Source organism: Vespa mandarinia, chromosome 3 (assembly GCF_050613455.1).
Source record: "Vespa mandarinia isolate Hongniang chromosome 3, ASM5061345v1, whole genome shotgun sequence".
Taxonomy (NCBI): domain Eukaryota; kingdom Metazoa; phylum Arthropoda; class Insecta; order Hymenoptera; family Vespidae; genus Vespa; species Vespa mandarinia.
In genome coordinates, this window is record NC_140812.1 from 9,357,501 (window position 1) to 9,375,000 (window position 17,500).

The 17,500-nt window shown below is 25.3% G+C and overlaps 2 protein-coding genes across 22 annotated transcripts in view; both read left to right on the forward strand.

Moving 5' to 3' along the window:
* The window catches only part of LOC118445071 (uncharacterized), a 117,343-nt gene extending 116,506 nt beyond the window's left edge, over window positions 1-837 (forward strand). For all 18 annotated transcript variants that reach the window (XM_085655967.1, XM_035873996.2, XM_035873997.2 and 15 more), the window contains one exon: window positions 1-837. This exon is cut by the window's left edge and continues 468 nt beyond it. The gene's annotated coding sequence lies outside the window, so the exon portion shown is untranslated.
* Window positions 838-2,858: 2,021 nt separating this feature from the next.
* On the forward strand, window positions 2,859-7,452 carry LOC118445077 (copper homeostasis protein cutC homolog). Of its 4 annotated transcripts, XM_035874025.2 has the most exons (4): window positions 2,937-2,955; window positions 3,327-3,400; window positions 3,980-4,098; window positions 5,423-7,452. In XM_035874025.2, exon 4 carries the CDS (start codon window positions 5,438-5,440, stop codon window positions 6,173-6,175), a length of 738 nt encoding a protein of 245 aa, XP_035729918.2. In that variant the 5' UTR covers window positions 2,937-2,955; window positions 3,327-3,400; window positions 3,980-4,098; window positions 5,423-5,437; the 3' UTR covers window positions 6,176-7,452. The 4 variants fall into 4 exon arrangements, with proteins under 4 accessions (XP_035729917.2, XP_035729918.2, XP_085512095.1 ...); XM_035874024.2 differs by lacking the exon at window positions 3,327-3,400 and having other exon boundaries at window positions 2,859-2,955; XM_085655969.1 differs by lacking the exons at window positions 2,937-2,955; window positions 3,327-3,400 and having other exon boundaries at window positions 3,791-4,098.
* The last annotated feature ends 10,048 nt before the right edge of the window (window positions 7,453-17,500 follow it).

Consider the following 17,500-nt stretch of genomic DNA (forward strand, 5'->3'; position numbering starts at 1 on the left):
GAGGGGGAAGGGAAGAGAGATTATACTAGCCTCTTTTTTCTTTTTCTTTTTTTTCTAAACAAAAAAAAAAGATTCATTCGAAAGTAAAATAAAAACGAAACTGAAGAAAAATGAAAGGAGAGAAGAGAAAAAAAAGAATAAAGAAAAAAAAGAGTAATATGAAAAAAAAAAGAAGAACAATGAAATATAACAAATGACATACAATTTTATTCTCTCGAAATCATTATAAATTTTAATGAGAGAAATAACAAATGTACGAAACGCAAGAGATAAAAGAAAAAAAAAAAAAAATAAAGAAATATACGTATATTCATAACATGGCGGCGAACGCCGACGGCGCCATGTTGTAGAGAAGAAAAAGAGGAAGATATAGAAAAAAAAAAAAAAAAAAAAAAAAAAAAAAATGTTGATCTCTCGCTAGAAAAAGGAAAAAAAGAACTATCAAACAAATCGTATTAATTATCGAAGTATGTCAGACGCTTTATTTCTTTTTTTCTCTTTTGCTTTTTTCTATTTATATTTAAAGTAACAACGTCGATGTCGACTTTATGTAAAAACTTTTCCAACATTATTTTCTTTTTTATCCTTTTTTTTTTTTAATTATCATCATCATTATTATTATTATTATTATTATTATTATTATTATTATTATTATTATTATTATATTCCTACTTTTTATCTACGTCGTCGTTCGTTTTATCTTTCAAAAATATGTAAATTCTGAAAACGTGTAAACACGAATTTTTTTCGTCTCTCATCCCAATATAATATACTTATTACTTGTTTTGTTTATATAACTATTTTCTTTTTTTTTATCTTTTTATTCCTTTTATTTCTTTTCTTTTTTAGAAATAACAATAACTCTCACGCGACTTTTTATTTGCATATAAATCTCTTTTGGTCCAATCCTTAAATAAGTATTGGCCAACACAACATATTTATTATTCCCTTTCGCTACGTGTTCGTACGCATATTTTCTTTTTATTATTATTATTATTATTATTATTATTATTATTTAGATTATTATTTAGATTATTATATTATTTTATTATTATTATTATTATTATTATTATTATTAATTATTATTATTATTATCATTATTATTATTATTATTAAATTATCATCTCGTATGTCTCGTCACGTAATTACATCGAACGATCTTAAACGTTCCTAAAATGATGTCATTTAAACGAAAATAAAATGAGAAAAACAAAATCGAACGAAAGAAAGAGAAAAACAAAAAAAAATTATTGAGAATTGGATGAATTAACGTGTTTGAGAGATACGAATGCGTTACACATTAATTATATCCGACGATATCATTGTTTCGAATTGTATTTTAAATGATCGTAATAGATTAACGTTATAACAACTAACGCGTTCAAATACACACACACACACACACACACACACACACACACATATTCGTATATTATATGTACTTTAAAATATTTACTTGACTTTTTTGTCGTTTAAATTAATTTCAAAAGCATTGAAAGAATATAAAAGGAAAGTTCTAAAGGAAATAATGAATTCATTTAAGATCGACAAGATATTTTCAATATGATCTATGGGGATCTACAAATTTTTATAGATTTGTTCGTGGACAGTCCTGGTTTTACATAGTTAATTTTATATATACAAATCTTTATTGGATTTTAATCGAAAATTTTATTGCATTAATATATATATATATATATATATATATATATATGTATATATATATATATTAATTAATTAAATATATAAGAATTTTATTTGAAATATGAGTTTCTTTGATCGTTTTACCGATTAATCACAAATGATGGATTATATTGCATAGATAAGTTCATTGCGTCGCGTTCGGCATTGAAACGAAAATAAAAGAAAAGAAAGAAAAAAAAAAAAGAAAAACAATAAATGAATAAATAAATAATTAAATTCTCTAATCCGCTGACAATTTCGAATAGTTGCAATATTTCTGAAAAAGATAATTTATTTCATAATTCTATATATATATATATAAAATTTTAATTCAGATTTGAACACTTTCCGTCGCGAGATTCGCTTCTGAATCGTCTGTTATAAAATTATTATTATTATTATTATTATTATTATTATTATTATTATTTTTTACTTGTATCGCTCTTGGTATTATTTTACTATGTACGTTGTATAATATAGTATATCAAATGCGCTTTATATATCTCCTATAAAAATTAATCCTCGTTAATCCTGATCATTTATTATGCACATATTTATATCTAGTATAAACGTATGGTATTATCGTTGAATACTCATATCCATTTGTATAATTAATTTTGAATTTTTTTTTACGTAGGGGCTTTTTTTCCTTTTTTTATTTATATTATTCTTTAAAATGTATTATGATTTAAAGAAAAAAAAAATTATTACAATATATATCGATAATTAGGTTTTACATGTATCTAAAATAATACTTCCGATGATAACTTACCATGATGACGTCGTTGTCTCTTGATCATTTTAAAATCTGTTTTAATTCTAATTGAGAAAAAATATAACACTGTTTTCTTTTTAACGTAACGTTTGATACATTTGATGTTTAATATATATATATATATATATTTTTAATAAAACAAATATTGCACTCATCTATTTTCACATAATCAGAGAAACGAGTAAATTTATTATGCTAAAGGAAATATAATCAAACGTTTCTCGAGTATTGAAAACAACTGAAGGACCTAACCAAAAATTATTGAAATCTGATTGGTTGGACAAAATTGTCGCGCTGATTGGATAATCAAGATCACGTGACACTGCGACAGTCATATTGTTATAAGTAATAAATAAATGTTCGTCCAGGTAAGACATTCATTTCTCTTCCTTATTTGGTTTAGTCATCTACGGTCGTTTCATTTGATAAACGTTAGTGACAAAAATTAAATATCATAAAATTATATGTTAATAAATTGTGATCATTATAATCTGAAGGTAAGTAGAGAAACTTTATAAATGATTATAAAAGTGAAAATTAAAATCGATATGCTTTTGATAATCGATACTATTATTATCAACTTAAAATCGGTGTAATTTTAATACTTGTATTATTTCAATTTTTATTATCGAAATTAATATATTAATGAAAATCGTAAAAAATACCTGTAATTTTTCGATCGATTTTTTTTTCCATCTTTATGATAGATTCTATAGATAGAATCCGATAGGCTTTTCATTTGTCATTAAAGAAAAAAGAAAAAAACTTGAACTAGTTTTAAATTCATTTGTAAAATAGTATTATTATACTTTCATTTCGTACATTTACATTTTTACTGGTTGCTTTTTTTTTTTTTTTTCTTATATAGACTACATTTTTTTTCCATGGACGTCATCGTGAAGAAATAAATGAAGTTTTAGGAAGAATAGTTTTACATTATCAGTAAGTTTCTATGAAAATAATTAAAAATAATTTTATTATATTTTCAATTCTTCATTCGTTGCGATATATATATATATTTAATTGTAACTTAATTGTAAAAAATAAATAATTAATTCTTGCGCTGAAAAGTTTTTTTTTTTATAAACTTCTTTTCTTTTTCTTTAAGCACGTCGTATTTTATTTAAATATATTAACTGCGCAAAATGAAAAGTTGTTTCATATATCTGTCTAGTTTTACATTATTCGGAAATAATACTTTCAATTCTTAAATATAGCGCTGTCTTACGTAGTGAAAAAAATGCCCTAGAGATGGAGCTATCGTCGCGAGAAATTTTCTTACCAATGGCGTCATCTCTCGATTACTTTTCTACTACTTGGTTTGTAATTCTAATTGAGAAAAGAATAGCGACGACAAAACGATAAAACTTTTTATATATCGTAACAAGTTTTATAAAACGAATGTTTTATATAACAAAATTCTACTTCCGCATAATCAAAAAAAAGAAAAGAAAATGAAAAAAAAAAAATGAGAATTTATGATAGAAGTGAAATAATCAAACGTTTCTTCTGTTTGGTTAGGTCTATAGGAACGTAAATTACTGACGGGGATTGGCTGAACGATATTGATACGCTGATTAGCAAGAAACGTCGTCTCTTGACACAACTTTAGCCGTGTTTTTATACCCACTTAATGACAGGTAACAATAATGTAGTATATTGTGAAATCACATTTATTTGTTTTCTTTACTTTTTATTATCTCAAGTGTTGTCATTGTTAGATCTGTAAATTTGTGATTAATATTTTAAAATCGATCAATTATACGAGATATATATTATTTTGGAATTTATTAAGAACATCTTTAGTTAATTCTCAATAGACTGTAAGTAAATGAACATGAAAAATGAGTTATATGGAAATTAACTCATATGTTATCTTTATTTATCTATTCATTCTTAAATATCATTGCCGTTAATACGATATATTATTGATTTTTTCTTTAAGAAACTAATTAGCTATCTAAAGATTTAATATTTTCAATTTGAATATTTTTTTCTTTCTCTTTTTTTTTCTTTTTATCTATTCTTAGAAATAGTATTATCCTTTATATTATAGACTAAGATAATTAATTGTTATTACGAATATTAATATATATCGAATATATAATCTTTGTTAATTAAGTTATGTGTGTATTGAAATTTTATTGCTTAAAAAAAAATGAATAATCTCAATCTCAAACAAAAAAGAAATTAAAACATTCGATTATATATATATACACATATGCACGGGGTATTAAATAATCTAGAGCCGAGTCTGTCCTTATGGTACGTTTTCACAAAACTGATGGATTTACTAACGGATGATAATGATGAATCCTCAAAGCATCCTTTGTTTAATATAATAAATAAAAATTTTAATTCAGAAGATGCCAGTCGATACTTTTTAATATTACTGGCACGATTAAAAATGTTAAAAATTTTAATTAATGCAATTTTTGTAATTGTAAAATCGGAGAATTGATTTTTTTTTTGTTTATCAATTACTTTGTAAAATGTGATCAAATTATAATTTTATTTCGGTAATTTGTGTGAAATCGATTTAAACAATAAACATTTTAAAATTATTATTAAATAAATTGTAAATACATATATAAAAATTTAGAGTCTGTATAAAATAATAATGATTTAAAAATTGTATTTATTTATTTTTATTTGTTAAATTAACTCTATATATAGAGAAAACAATTATATATAAGATAAAAAATTATATGTATATAAAATAAAAATATATATAATGAAGATTACGATATATAAATTTAAATTTTAATCGAAATTGATTATCTTCATGGTATAGTTTTTAATCATTTATATAAATTATCATTAAAAGAACATTTCTAACTATTAGAAATAATTTTTCGATAATATGAAAATTTAAAAATATTGTATATATACGAAAATAGAGATTAGGTATAGCGAGATAGTTCGAGGTTTTTCAAAAAAAATTCATTCGTTGGAATATTTCAGATACTGAAGGAGAAAATGTTGGAAATTTGCGTGGACACAATTGAGTCGGCAAAGAATGCGATTATAGGTGGTGCCGGAAGATTGGAGATATGTTCGGCTTTATCGGAAGGTGGTTTAACACCAACAATTGGTTTGGTGAAAGCAATTCGTAATTTAACGAATATAAAAATCTTCGTTATGTTACGCATTAGAAGCGGAAATTATATTTATTCACGTGATGAGATGAATGCCATGTTGAACGATTTGCAAATGTTTAAGGATTCACGAATAGTAAATGGTTTTGTTTTCGGTGCTTTGACGAATGATCGTGAAATCGATATACTTTATTGCAAGGAAATAATAAAGACAGCTGGTGAATTACCCGTAACGTTCCATCGTGCTTTCGACGAATTACGTGATCCTTTGGAAGGAATTAAAATATTATCCAAAATCGGTTTCGCAAGGATATTGTCATCAGGACAAAAGGACACAGCCGAGAAAGGTATTAATGTATTGCAAATGATGTGTAAGGAAGCTGATGGAAAAATAATAATAATGCCAGGTTCCGGGATTACTCCTGACAATATATATAATATTAAATCAAAAACAAATGCTACGGAATTTCATTCTTCGGCTAGGAAAAAGAAAAAACTTTTTGTGAATGAAATTAATCAGATAAAAGTCGGTACAGTAGCCGAGGAAGTATTTGTCATGGTTACCGATATTCATTCTGTCAGAAAAATGAATCAAATAATTAGTAGTATTAATTTGTAATGCATTGACTGCATTTAATTATTGACTCTTTGAACTTAAATAATTTCTATTTTCTTTTTTGTTTTCTCTCCCCCTATCCCTCCCACCCTCTCTCTCTCTCTCTCTCTCTCTCTCACTCTTGAAGAAAAACAAAGACAAATAATTGCTTTAACCTTGTAGCAGAGTCAATTTTAAGTATTTATTATTATCATCCAAAGAGTGACGTTACGAATTAAAAGGATTTAATAGAACTAATTGACATTAGATGTGATTATCACTTTTATTTACGTTTTATTTGAAAGTGGATTATTTTTGAGAAGGTTTTTTTATTTTTTATTTTTTTTTTTTTTTCTATCTTCTCTCTTTTTTTTTCTATCTTCTTTTGCCCTTTTCCCTTTTTTTTTTTACATTGTTGTCGTCATAAGTGAAAGTTATTTTGATTTTTCATTAACATAATATCTTTTTTATTAATGTTAGTTCAAGTATTTTTTCTTTTCATCATTTTTCTTTTTTCTTTTTTTGTACCATTTAATTAACCTGCTCGTATATAAACATGAAAATAAGATACATTCGTATATAGAGCTAAATGATATAATAATACACGTATCTTTTAATTTCAAGATTATTAAAAAATGCATTACTATATATTATTTAATGTAAAATAGATGCAATATCTACTTTGAGATTGATGTTTTACGTGTTCTTCTTTTCAAGGTCGAAATGATAATCTTTAACTCTTGTAGATTTATTCCTTGTATTATATATTTTATTAATTTTTTGTCGGAATGGAGGAGAGAAAAGACAAAAAAAAAATGAAATAAAATAAAATAAATGAAAATTAAAAGAAAAGAAAAATAAACAAATATCAAAGTCAATAAAGTTGACGTTTTCATAGAGATCAATATTGCAGTATGATTTATTACTATGAATGTGTGAATGTTCGATTTTTGAAAATAAAAAAAAAAAAAAATAAAAAAACTGCGCACCCTGGAGATGCAGAGTGATTTGAATTTTTAGATTAAAATTAACTTGTCCATCCGAATTAGAAACGATGATTAGTATTATTACCTTGTACAATTTTCTTGTCCACTATTATAAATCTCACGGTTATCTATTGTCAGGATGACGTAATGATGATTAATAAAAATACATAATATCGATCATTAAATTTCATTAAAGTTAACAACGTCTATAAATATTTTATTTTTTACGACGATTACGAGTCATTATTGGTCAGTTATGTATAACTTATTGTCAAATTAAATTTAATAATTCGTTACAGTAAAATATAAGTTGGAATGGTCCATTGATTTGATGAAAAGAAAAAAAAATGTATATATATACTTTTCTTTTTTTTTTTTTTTTTTTTTTTCTAAATTTCATTTCGTGAAGTAAAATTTAACGATTTTAATAATTAAGCTAATAAACGGTATTTTAGAATATGCGATTGATTTTTTGTAAAACGAAAAAAAAAAAAGAAATAAATATTTTTCAAAAACCAAATCATTTAAAATTCTATTTAACAATTTTTTTTAATATGAAATATAAGCTCCGTGGGGAAAATTTTTACGAAACATAGATATATTTCTAAATTCAAATAACTCAATTGATCTTTAATTTACAATTAAATTAACGATTATAAATAATAAACAATTAAATAATTAATTCGCAAGATAAATCTCATTAACGTTTGTCGAATATTAACTTACAATTTTTTTTTTTTTTTTTTTTTTTTTTTAAATAAACAATTTTCAAAAACGAAGCATCAAACGAAGGAACGAAAACTTAAATGTTCTCAACGATATCAATTAATTAATTTGATCGGGACATTTGTGTGGTTTATTATTTTGCTTATTTTTTTTTCTTTTTTCTTTTTTTTTTCTTTTTCTATTTCTTTCTTTTTTTTCTTTCTTTCTTTCCTCTATCTTATTATTAATAATTATTTTTATCTGATATAGCTTGAACTTTCACTTTGCGAGAACGACCAGCTAACTCGAAAGCTACGTATTAACGAGAAAGTAGAAAATACATTGTCTGTTGCAAATGTTTGCAAAATAGAGAAAGCATTGTTATTAATATATTATCGTTTGACGATTTCAAAAATTACAACAAAAAGAAAGAAAGAAAGAAAAAAAAAATAAAAAACGTCACATATGTATAATTCTTTTCGAGATGATAGATAATATTCATTGTATTTCAATTCTATCGTTTATCATCTGATGTATTATGACTTTTCTAAGGTACATTGACCGATATATGTGTGTGTGGGTGTGTGCGTGTGTGTGTGTGTGTGTGTGTGTGTGTGTGTACCAGGTGACTCTCACGTGCTCCTTCAAATGCTAACGTAATCCACTGATTGACCTTTCCGATTGACATTGATGTCGTAATTGTGTAATGTATATACAATGAATACTATAAACATATAGCTAAGTATTGATCATACCAATTTCATAGTAATATATATATATATATATATATATATATATATATATATGTATATGTATATGTATATATATATATATGTATGTATCGTTAGTTACAATATATCTATATATATATATCGTTAGTTACAAAATTGTCTCGAAGTAAATTATAGTAAAAAAAAAAAAAGAAAAAACAAAAAAAAGAAATTTAGTTATAAATTCAGAAAGTTTTTCCTCCCTTTTCTTTTTCTATTCTGTGACAAAGCTGTTAAAAAAAAAAAAAAAAAAAAAAAAAACATTTTTCTTTTTTTGCTTAGTTTTTTTTCTTTCAAACAATTACATCATTATTCTTCAAAGATATTCAATCGTTATTCTTAATTTTTTTTTTTTTTATTTCGTAATGGCACTCCTAATTTTTCGTCGTAATGAAAAATATATGTCAAGCTTGCGGTTTTTAATTTTTTTTTACAATTTATTTCGTAAAACATCGGCCAACACATTGCATATATAAATGCATTTATTTACCACCAATATTATTTGCATATTTTCATTAACACAACGATGATATTATAATACACATATATACGATATATATATATATATATTTTTTTTCTTTTTCTTAAGCAATGGAGTTAATTTTTTTTTCTTTTTTTTTCTTTCTTTTTTTTTTTTTTGAAAGAAAAATATCAACAGGATATTCAACATTTTAATACCCCATAATATAACGTAGATATAAATCTATACATATGTCTCCTTGAACTAAACATTTTCCTTTGAAAAATTAATTTCTATTATTATATATTAGTATATATAAAATTAATAGAGATTTGAATAACTTACACATATACCTTTTATATACATAAAAGTTATGTAAATAAATAAATTAATATACGACGTATATATATTTCTTAACTTGTTACTAAATTCGAGAAATGACCAATTCCAAATTTTGAAAATTAATTCGAGTAATGAGAAATTCCTAATTTAAAATATTAATCAGAAAAATGACTATATTAGTATATATTTACATAGTATATAATTCCTATTATTTGAAGTTAACTTGTCTAGATTATTAAAAAAAATATATATATATCTTTTTTCCATTTACATATTATTTATTTACATATTATACATAATATATATATATATATATATATATATATATATCTTCTAATATGGTCAAATTAAAATAGGTATGCGTGTATACACATATATACATTTAACGTATATATCAAGTAAAATTACATAGCATATACATATATTACATGAACTAGGACTTACATATTACATTGGAAGATAACAATAAGACCCGTTATTAAGGAGATCTTCATTCTTCGAGTTAAAATTTACAAATTAGAGGTAGAAAATGTTAAACACGTGTCACGTAGAACGAACTATGTGTGCACTACGAAGTCGCATAATCAATGGTTATGTTTATAGCTTTCACCGTGCATATATTGCACACTTACGACATCAATGTCAACCAGAAAGGCCAGTTGGCAAAATTACGCAACGTAAGTGTTTGCACCTGTGCGTGCAAGATTAGACATAATTTTTTCTTTTTCCTTTTTTTTTTTTTTTTTTTTTTATTACTTTTGGCAAAACACTAAGATTTGTCACTAAGCTCTTCCTTGATCTTTCTCTTTTTCTTTTCTTTTCTTTTTTTTTTTTTTCTTCTTCCACGCTCAACCATTTCATCAATTCGTTATAAGAAATTTGTGGTTTGATAGAATTAGATCTTAGAAGAAAAAAAAAAAAAAAGAAAAAAATATATATATTAAAATTAAGTCGATGTCCTAACTTTCATTTTCGACGGATTTTTCTTCTTTTTCTTTTCTTATTTATTTTAGATTTTTATTTCTCTCTCTTCTCGCTCCCCCCTCTCTCTGGTCCTATCTTTTTTCTTTTTGTTCGTTTGTTTTTTTTTTCCCCTTTTGACTTCATTATAATTTCACGTTTCATTTTTATGACTTTTTTCTTTTATGATCTTGGTTTTCGTTTTCATTTTCTTTTTGATTTTTCTCAAAGGCTTTCTAATCCCATCTATCATCTCGTTCAATTTGTTTGATCCTTCCTATTTTCTTTTCGTTCGTTATTTTTTTATTTTTTTTTATTTTTTTAAATTTTTTTTTTATTTCCTGTTCTTCCTCTTTTTTTTATGTTTCTTTTTCTCCCATGTCCTCATGTAGAAATTATATTTACTATTTGTGAAAAAGGAAATAATAAAAAACCGTATCAAGTAATCGAAAGTCGTAAGAAAATTTTGACTTGCTCAGTATAACGCACCCCTTTATAAAATGAAAAAAAAAAAAGAAAGAAAGAAAAAATTACGAGAAAGATTCAGTGACGTGTGTCCAGTATGATGCAACTCAAACAGTGTCATAAAAATAAAAATCCGAAAGAAACTAAAAAATTCTAATCATTTTCTTTTTTATGGATTGCATAAAAACAAGATAAAAAATAAATTAGGAGGAAGTAAAGTCCTAATAAAAAGAAAGAGAGGAAAATTATATACATATATGTATACATATATATATTCTTTTGTTTACATTTCATTTATTTACATATTATTTTATATATATATATATATATATATATATATATATATTTCTAATATGGCTAAATTAAAACATGTATACGTGTATATGTATACATTTAACGTATACATATAACAAGTAATTTTACATATAAATATACACATATATTACATGAACTGGAACTTACATAATTACATTGGAAGATAAAAAATTATGACCAGCGGTCGTAAAAAAAAGAAAAAAAAAAGGAAAAAGGAGTAAAAAACGTCACGTTTAGGGGCAACCAAATGGGTTATTTCGTGCCTAAAATCTAAAACGTTCATCCGCTAGATACGGTTCTGGAATGAACGTCATTGAATGGGGAGAATAATCGACGTTGATTCGACACGATTGTACTTCTATCACTTTCTAAGGAACGTTGACATAACGTTGTCGTGAAGCGCACCGTAATAATGCAATAAATACGGAAGTCATTGGATTCTAATCAGAGAAAACTTGAAGAACGTCGGCATAGGCACCGAATATCATTGAGTTGTTATAAAAGCATACGTAACTCTTTTTTTTCTTTCGATATCTCGATATTTTTATATATTTTTTTCTTTTACTTTTCAAACATTCTTTTTTTTTTTTTCTTTCGCCATCGACGTCATCTTATGTTCGTCGTCGTCATTGTCATCATTATCGTTGTCGTCGTTCTTTTCTTTTCTCTGTTCGGTTTTTTTTTTCTTTTTTTTTTTCTTCACTCATCGTTCCAATCGAATTGCATATCTCTCTCTCTCTCTCTCTCTCTCTCTCCCTTCCTCTCTCCCTTTTTTTTCTTATTTTGTTTTCTTTATTTGTACTATCGACGTCGTTATTTTATTTCCTCTACTTGTTCTTTTTTTTTCCATTTCTTATCTTTAAATTTATGTTATTTCCTTTTTTTTTTACTCATCGTCCCAACCGAATTACCTATCTTTCTCTTTTTTGATTTTTTTTTGTTTTCTTTATTTTTTAGTTGTCGTCGTTTCTTTTTTCTTCTTATTTCCGTATTTATGTAATTTTTTTTTTTTCACTCATCGTTCCAATCGAATTATCTATCTTTCTCTCTCTTTCCTCCTCTCTCTTTCTCTCTCTTTCTCTCTTTTTACTTCTTTTTTTTTCTCCGTACAATCGATATCGTCCGAAAAAAATTCATGCGAACATTCACAACGACGAGGATTTTTTGTTCGTAAGGTACAACCTCGACGAATGTTAAATTTGGTTTTATGAGAATATCTTGTATGCTACATGCGAGGATCTCTTCCTGAATAATGGAATGATCAAAGCGTATGAGCTTAAGATAGTATGATTTTAAACGACGAATAAAAATATTAGCTATTCAAATATATTTCTTTACTTTTTTCTTCTTCTTTCTCTTTTTTTTTTGTCTCTTTATTTCTTTTCCTTTTATTTCTTACACACGTTGAATCGATAATTGTTTCTTCAAAAAATACTTTTCTTAAATGTAGCACTATTTATATATATTTATATATACACATACACACATACATACAATTTTTCATACCTTAAATAAATTTTATTGAATAATATAATTGCTATCATTATTTATGACTTCTTGCTAAAGTGATGGCAATTTGTATATCTCATTTAAAAAAAAAAAAAAAGCCTTATCCCTAGAGGCGAAAAATTGAATCAGTGTTTATCTGATATCTTTTTCGTTTTTGAATTTTTTGTCTTGCAAAAAATTTTATTAGGACAGAAACAAGTGGTTAATCAGGAGGTGCTAAGTCCGGGAAGTATGATGGATGCGTCAGAATTTCTGACGGGTCTCCAAAGCATTATGATGGCCTGGCATTATCATGAAGTAGTATAATGTTCTTTCTATTGAACATCGCCAGTCTCTTTTTTTGAAATGCTATTTTTAAATTGTCCAATTGCTGACAGAGTATCTCTTCGAGTTTAGCTTTTCGTTCGGTTTCAAAAGGCTCAATTTCGGTTTAGAGATAGAGCAGTTAGGTTTTCTGGGTTCACAATTAAAAATTAAATTAAAAAACTTTTCCTTACGACGTTTTTATAGGTAATCCATTTTTCATCCCCACTTATTATCCGATTCAAAATGGATTCGATTTTGTTCCGTGCATGCAGAGACGTGGATATGATGATTCGATCATTTAAATTCTTCTCACTTAATTCATGTGGCACCCATCTCGAATATTTTCACACCAATCCTAGTTTCTGAATATGGTTTCTGAAATGATTTGTTGAACAGAATCAAGCCTTTCTGCAATTACCGATTTTGCTCTAACATGATCTTGACAGTATCGTCATCGATCAAAGATGGCCGATCAAAAGTGTGACTCATCAGGAAGGTCAAAATCACCTATCTCAAATTTTTATATATATATATTAAAATTTATATTAAAATATATATTAATTATTTAATTATTAAATATATTCAAATTAATTAATATGATAAATCGATACGCAATAATAATATATAACGTTTGATATTTTATATATGTAAATTTTAATATACATACGTAGATATTGAAATAGAAAGAATATTTATTCTTATTATCTATTAGTATTTGAAAAGAAAAATATTCTTTCTAAATGGTTAACATTCTAATTAAAAAAATTCTTTGTAATCTGAATATGATATATAAATCGATATCATTCAAATCGGTAAGACACTTTTACCACCGGTAAGACTCATACGTGTATAAATACATATGTTTAAACTAAAATGGCTCGTATATATATTTATGGTATGCACTATACGTGAATTGAATCAACAAATTAAACTATTCCGAACAGCGGAGACATGGAGACACGAGTGATGATTCAGGAAGTATATTTCACTGATCACCTTTGATGAATTATAATTAAGTTCTAGTTGTAAAAAAAATCGATACTCTAATAAAAAAAAAAATTTTAAGAAATTTATATAATTTTTTTTTCTTTTTCTTTTTTTTTTTTTTTTTTTCTTAAATACTTTTACACAAAGATTTTCAAATTCGCAATAATCCTAGTTGCGAGGTGATCCCGAAACAATTTTAAGCTCAATTGAAATAATTTACAGGATTCATGAATTTTTTTTTTTTTCTTTTTTTTTTTTTTTTTACTGATATGATAATGACAGAATTGAAAGTGTATTTTTATACCTATCTATTATTGTTTTCGAGTCTTCAAAAAATATACAGCATCCTTTTTGAAGTTAAAATTATTCATTCTGTATAAATGTCAACTGTGCCCGACGTGTAGGGCATATATTTGAAATTATTTCGAGATATGTGTTAATACAACAACTGGGATTAATCGTAAATAATTTTTTATTCATTGAAAAATTTATGAAAAGAGAGAGAGAGAGAGAGAGAGAGAGAGAGAGAGAATCTTTTCCTTTTGCTTAGAAAATAATTAACATTCTTTAATTCTAATTATGATGATCCTATTCTTTCCTATTTGGTCTTATTCAATTCTATTCGATCTTTTTAAATTCTATTTGATCCTATCTGATCCTATTTAAATCTGTTCGGTCTCATATATTTTCTTCTTTTTTTTTTTTTATTTTTTTTAATTCATTTTTTGAATTCATCGATTCTTTTCGATCTTATTCAATACTGTTGGATTTCATTTGATTCTTCTCGATCATATTCGATCTTCTTCGATCCCCCATTCTATCTTATCTGATTCATTTCTATAATAATAATAAGAAAAATTCATTTGGAGATCATTAGTCAGTATTCTTCTAAACTTTTTCCCTTTTTATTTGTATTTCTATTTATTTATTCATTTTATTCCTTCCTATTTGATTTTACATTATCGAAATTAAAAAAAATGGCGTATATTTTAACATTTAAACAATTAATCGTATTGGACTAATTTAAACAATTTTTTTATATCGCAAAAGTTTTAACAATTCTCATATCGTACAAATTTGAATTATTTTCATATTATAGAATTTATTCGACTGGTAAATATTTTCCCGCATTAGAGAAAACATTAAATACGTGTTCTAATTAAAAATATAATTAATTATTATTATAATATATATATATATATATATATATATATATATATATATATATGTATATATGCGTGTATAAACTGTAAGATGATCATTTAACGTGCACTTGTGTAATGTTTTGCAATGAATTAAAAAACTTGTAATAAAATTCAAAGACCGTTCACGTTTTGTTTTCAGTTAAGATTAAATGTCGTGTCATGTCGTCATTTGCATTTAAGTAAACACAATTTATGCGAATTGTTTAGATTTTTATTCTCGCATAATGTTAGATTATAAATCAGTGGAATATCATTTTGTCGTCATCGTTGGTAAGGCAAGTGAAACGTGTTTAGAAAAATCGATCGTTTAATCGCAAAAGTGTGAATTAAAAGAATCTATATACGATATCTTGAAGATAAGGAAAAAAAAAAAAAAAAAAAAAGAAAAAGTAAAATAAGAAGAGTGTAATCGTCGAATAAATTTGTTCTTAATTATTATTATAATTCTCACGTTCCAGTCAAATTTATCGCTTGACAATCGACAACGTGTTCTCGATCGATTTATATACTCGTTCGTATACAAGATTATTATTACGATTATCGTCTTTGATTAATCAATGATAAAATGTAAATTCGTAATTATTTCAATATATTTTTACGACATATTTAAGATAAGCTTTTATACGGTTTATATTATATTAATATAAAAAAAAAATATATATATATATATAAATAAATAAATTTTATATTTATATACACAATGTTGTAATATATTATAATTGTACAATAATCCTTAAAAATATAATGTAACAGGATGTAAAAAAAAAGAAAAAACAATCGTTAAAAAAAAAAAAAAAAACAGATAGGAAAAAGAATAATTAAAGAAGAAAGAAATTGTATAAAAATAATATCAGCGTCTAATTAAAAAAAAATTCGCTTACTTTTTCTTTTTATTTTATTTTCCACCTAATGCAATCATTTTGTCGGAATAGAAGGAAATGTAACATGGAAATGAATCGTTCGTAATGGTAAGTTGGTCACAGATAAAGAAAACAACTCGCATTAGACGCTCCTCTCGTAGATGAAAGATCATCACAGTCGACGTGGTTTTCCACTTTCGTTTACCGTTCGCACTCCATACGATCTATATATACACATGTATACATGTATCTATCCTAAGTATATATGTATATATGTACATATGTATGTAGTTCCAATCGGGAGCATTAATGTCTTAACAGGGGCGTATCTCCATTTTTGGTTCCTTTTTGCACGTTTCTTATATATTCCTTTGTTCTTTTATCATTATATCACTTGGGATGATTTAACGATCGATGACGTAAAAAACGCGCACAAACAAAATGATAATTCTCATTCAATATTACATATTAATAATGAAAAATATTTCCTTTTTCTTTTTTTATTTTTCTTTTTTTTTTTTTTTTTTCTTCTTTTTTTTTCTCCTTTTTTTTCCTTTATCGAACTCCTTTTCCTTATTCTCATTTCTCTACTATAAAACAGCGGATAATAAATTGCGACAAAATTACGGCTAACAACAATGTATCTTCTTTCCATATTTGATAATGCATATAAAACAGTACAAAGAAAAAAAAAAAAAAAAAAAAAAAGAAAAAAGAAAAGGAAACATTTCCTTTTCCCTTTCGTTTAATATTAATTAAAAAATAAAAAAAAAAAAAAGAAAGAAAGAAAGAAACAGTACTACTAATCGAATTTTCTAATTTAATTTCTAATTAATTTCTAATTATCGCAATTTTCATTATTAACTTTTACGTATTGATTTGAAAGAAGCAAAACGAAAAAAAAAAAAAGAAAAAAAAAAGATGACGATGAAATTTTATAATTGCTTTTATAATTGGAAATTATCATTTAAGGGTTAAATGATATATATAAAACGAAGAATATACAAATGGAATAAAAAGAGAAACTCGCGACAAATTGAAGGAATTGCCCTCACTTCTCCCCCTCCTCACCCTCCGTCACCTCACTCGCTCCCAACTCCATTCCATCCGACTTCTTCACCCACATTAATACTTTCGATTGTACGTCAGGAAAGTACGTAGTAAGTAGACGTTATGGGGGAGAATACTCGAAAGTTTTTTTTACGTGTTCGTCCACGCCATTAAATCTGCATTCTCTATGTCAACGTATGCATATACATTTGCAAAACTTACACACAGTGCGTATAAACGCACACGTACATATATTCGTACTAAGATTAAATGAGCATAAATTATTCCATTGATCGATGATAAATCATTAAACGTTGTTTTTAACGATTTATTTAATCATGCACTGATTTATCATTGCTACCTACTTTATATTTATTTATTATTTTCGAGAAAAATATTAGTTTTTCTATCTTAACAAGTAAAATCAAT

What these genes read in the sequence shown, in the direction of transcription:
- LOC118445077 (XM_035874024.2), top strand. Translation starts at nt 5,438, where the DNA reads ATGTTGGAAATTTGCGTGGACACAATTGAGTCGGCAAAGAATGCGATT.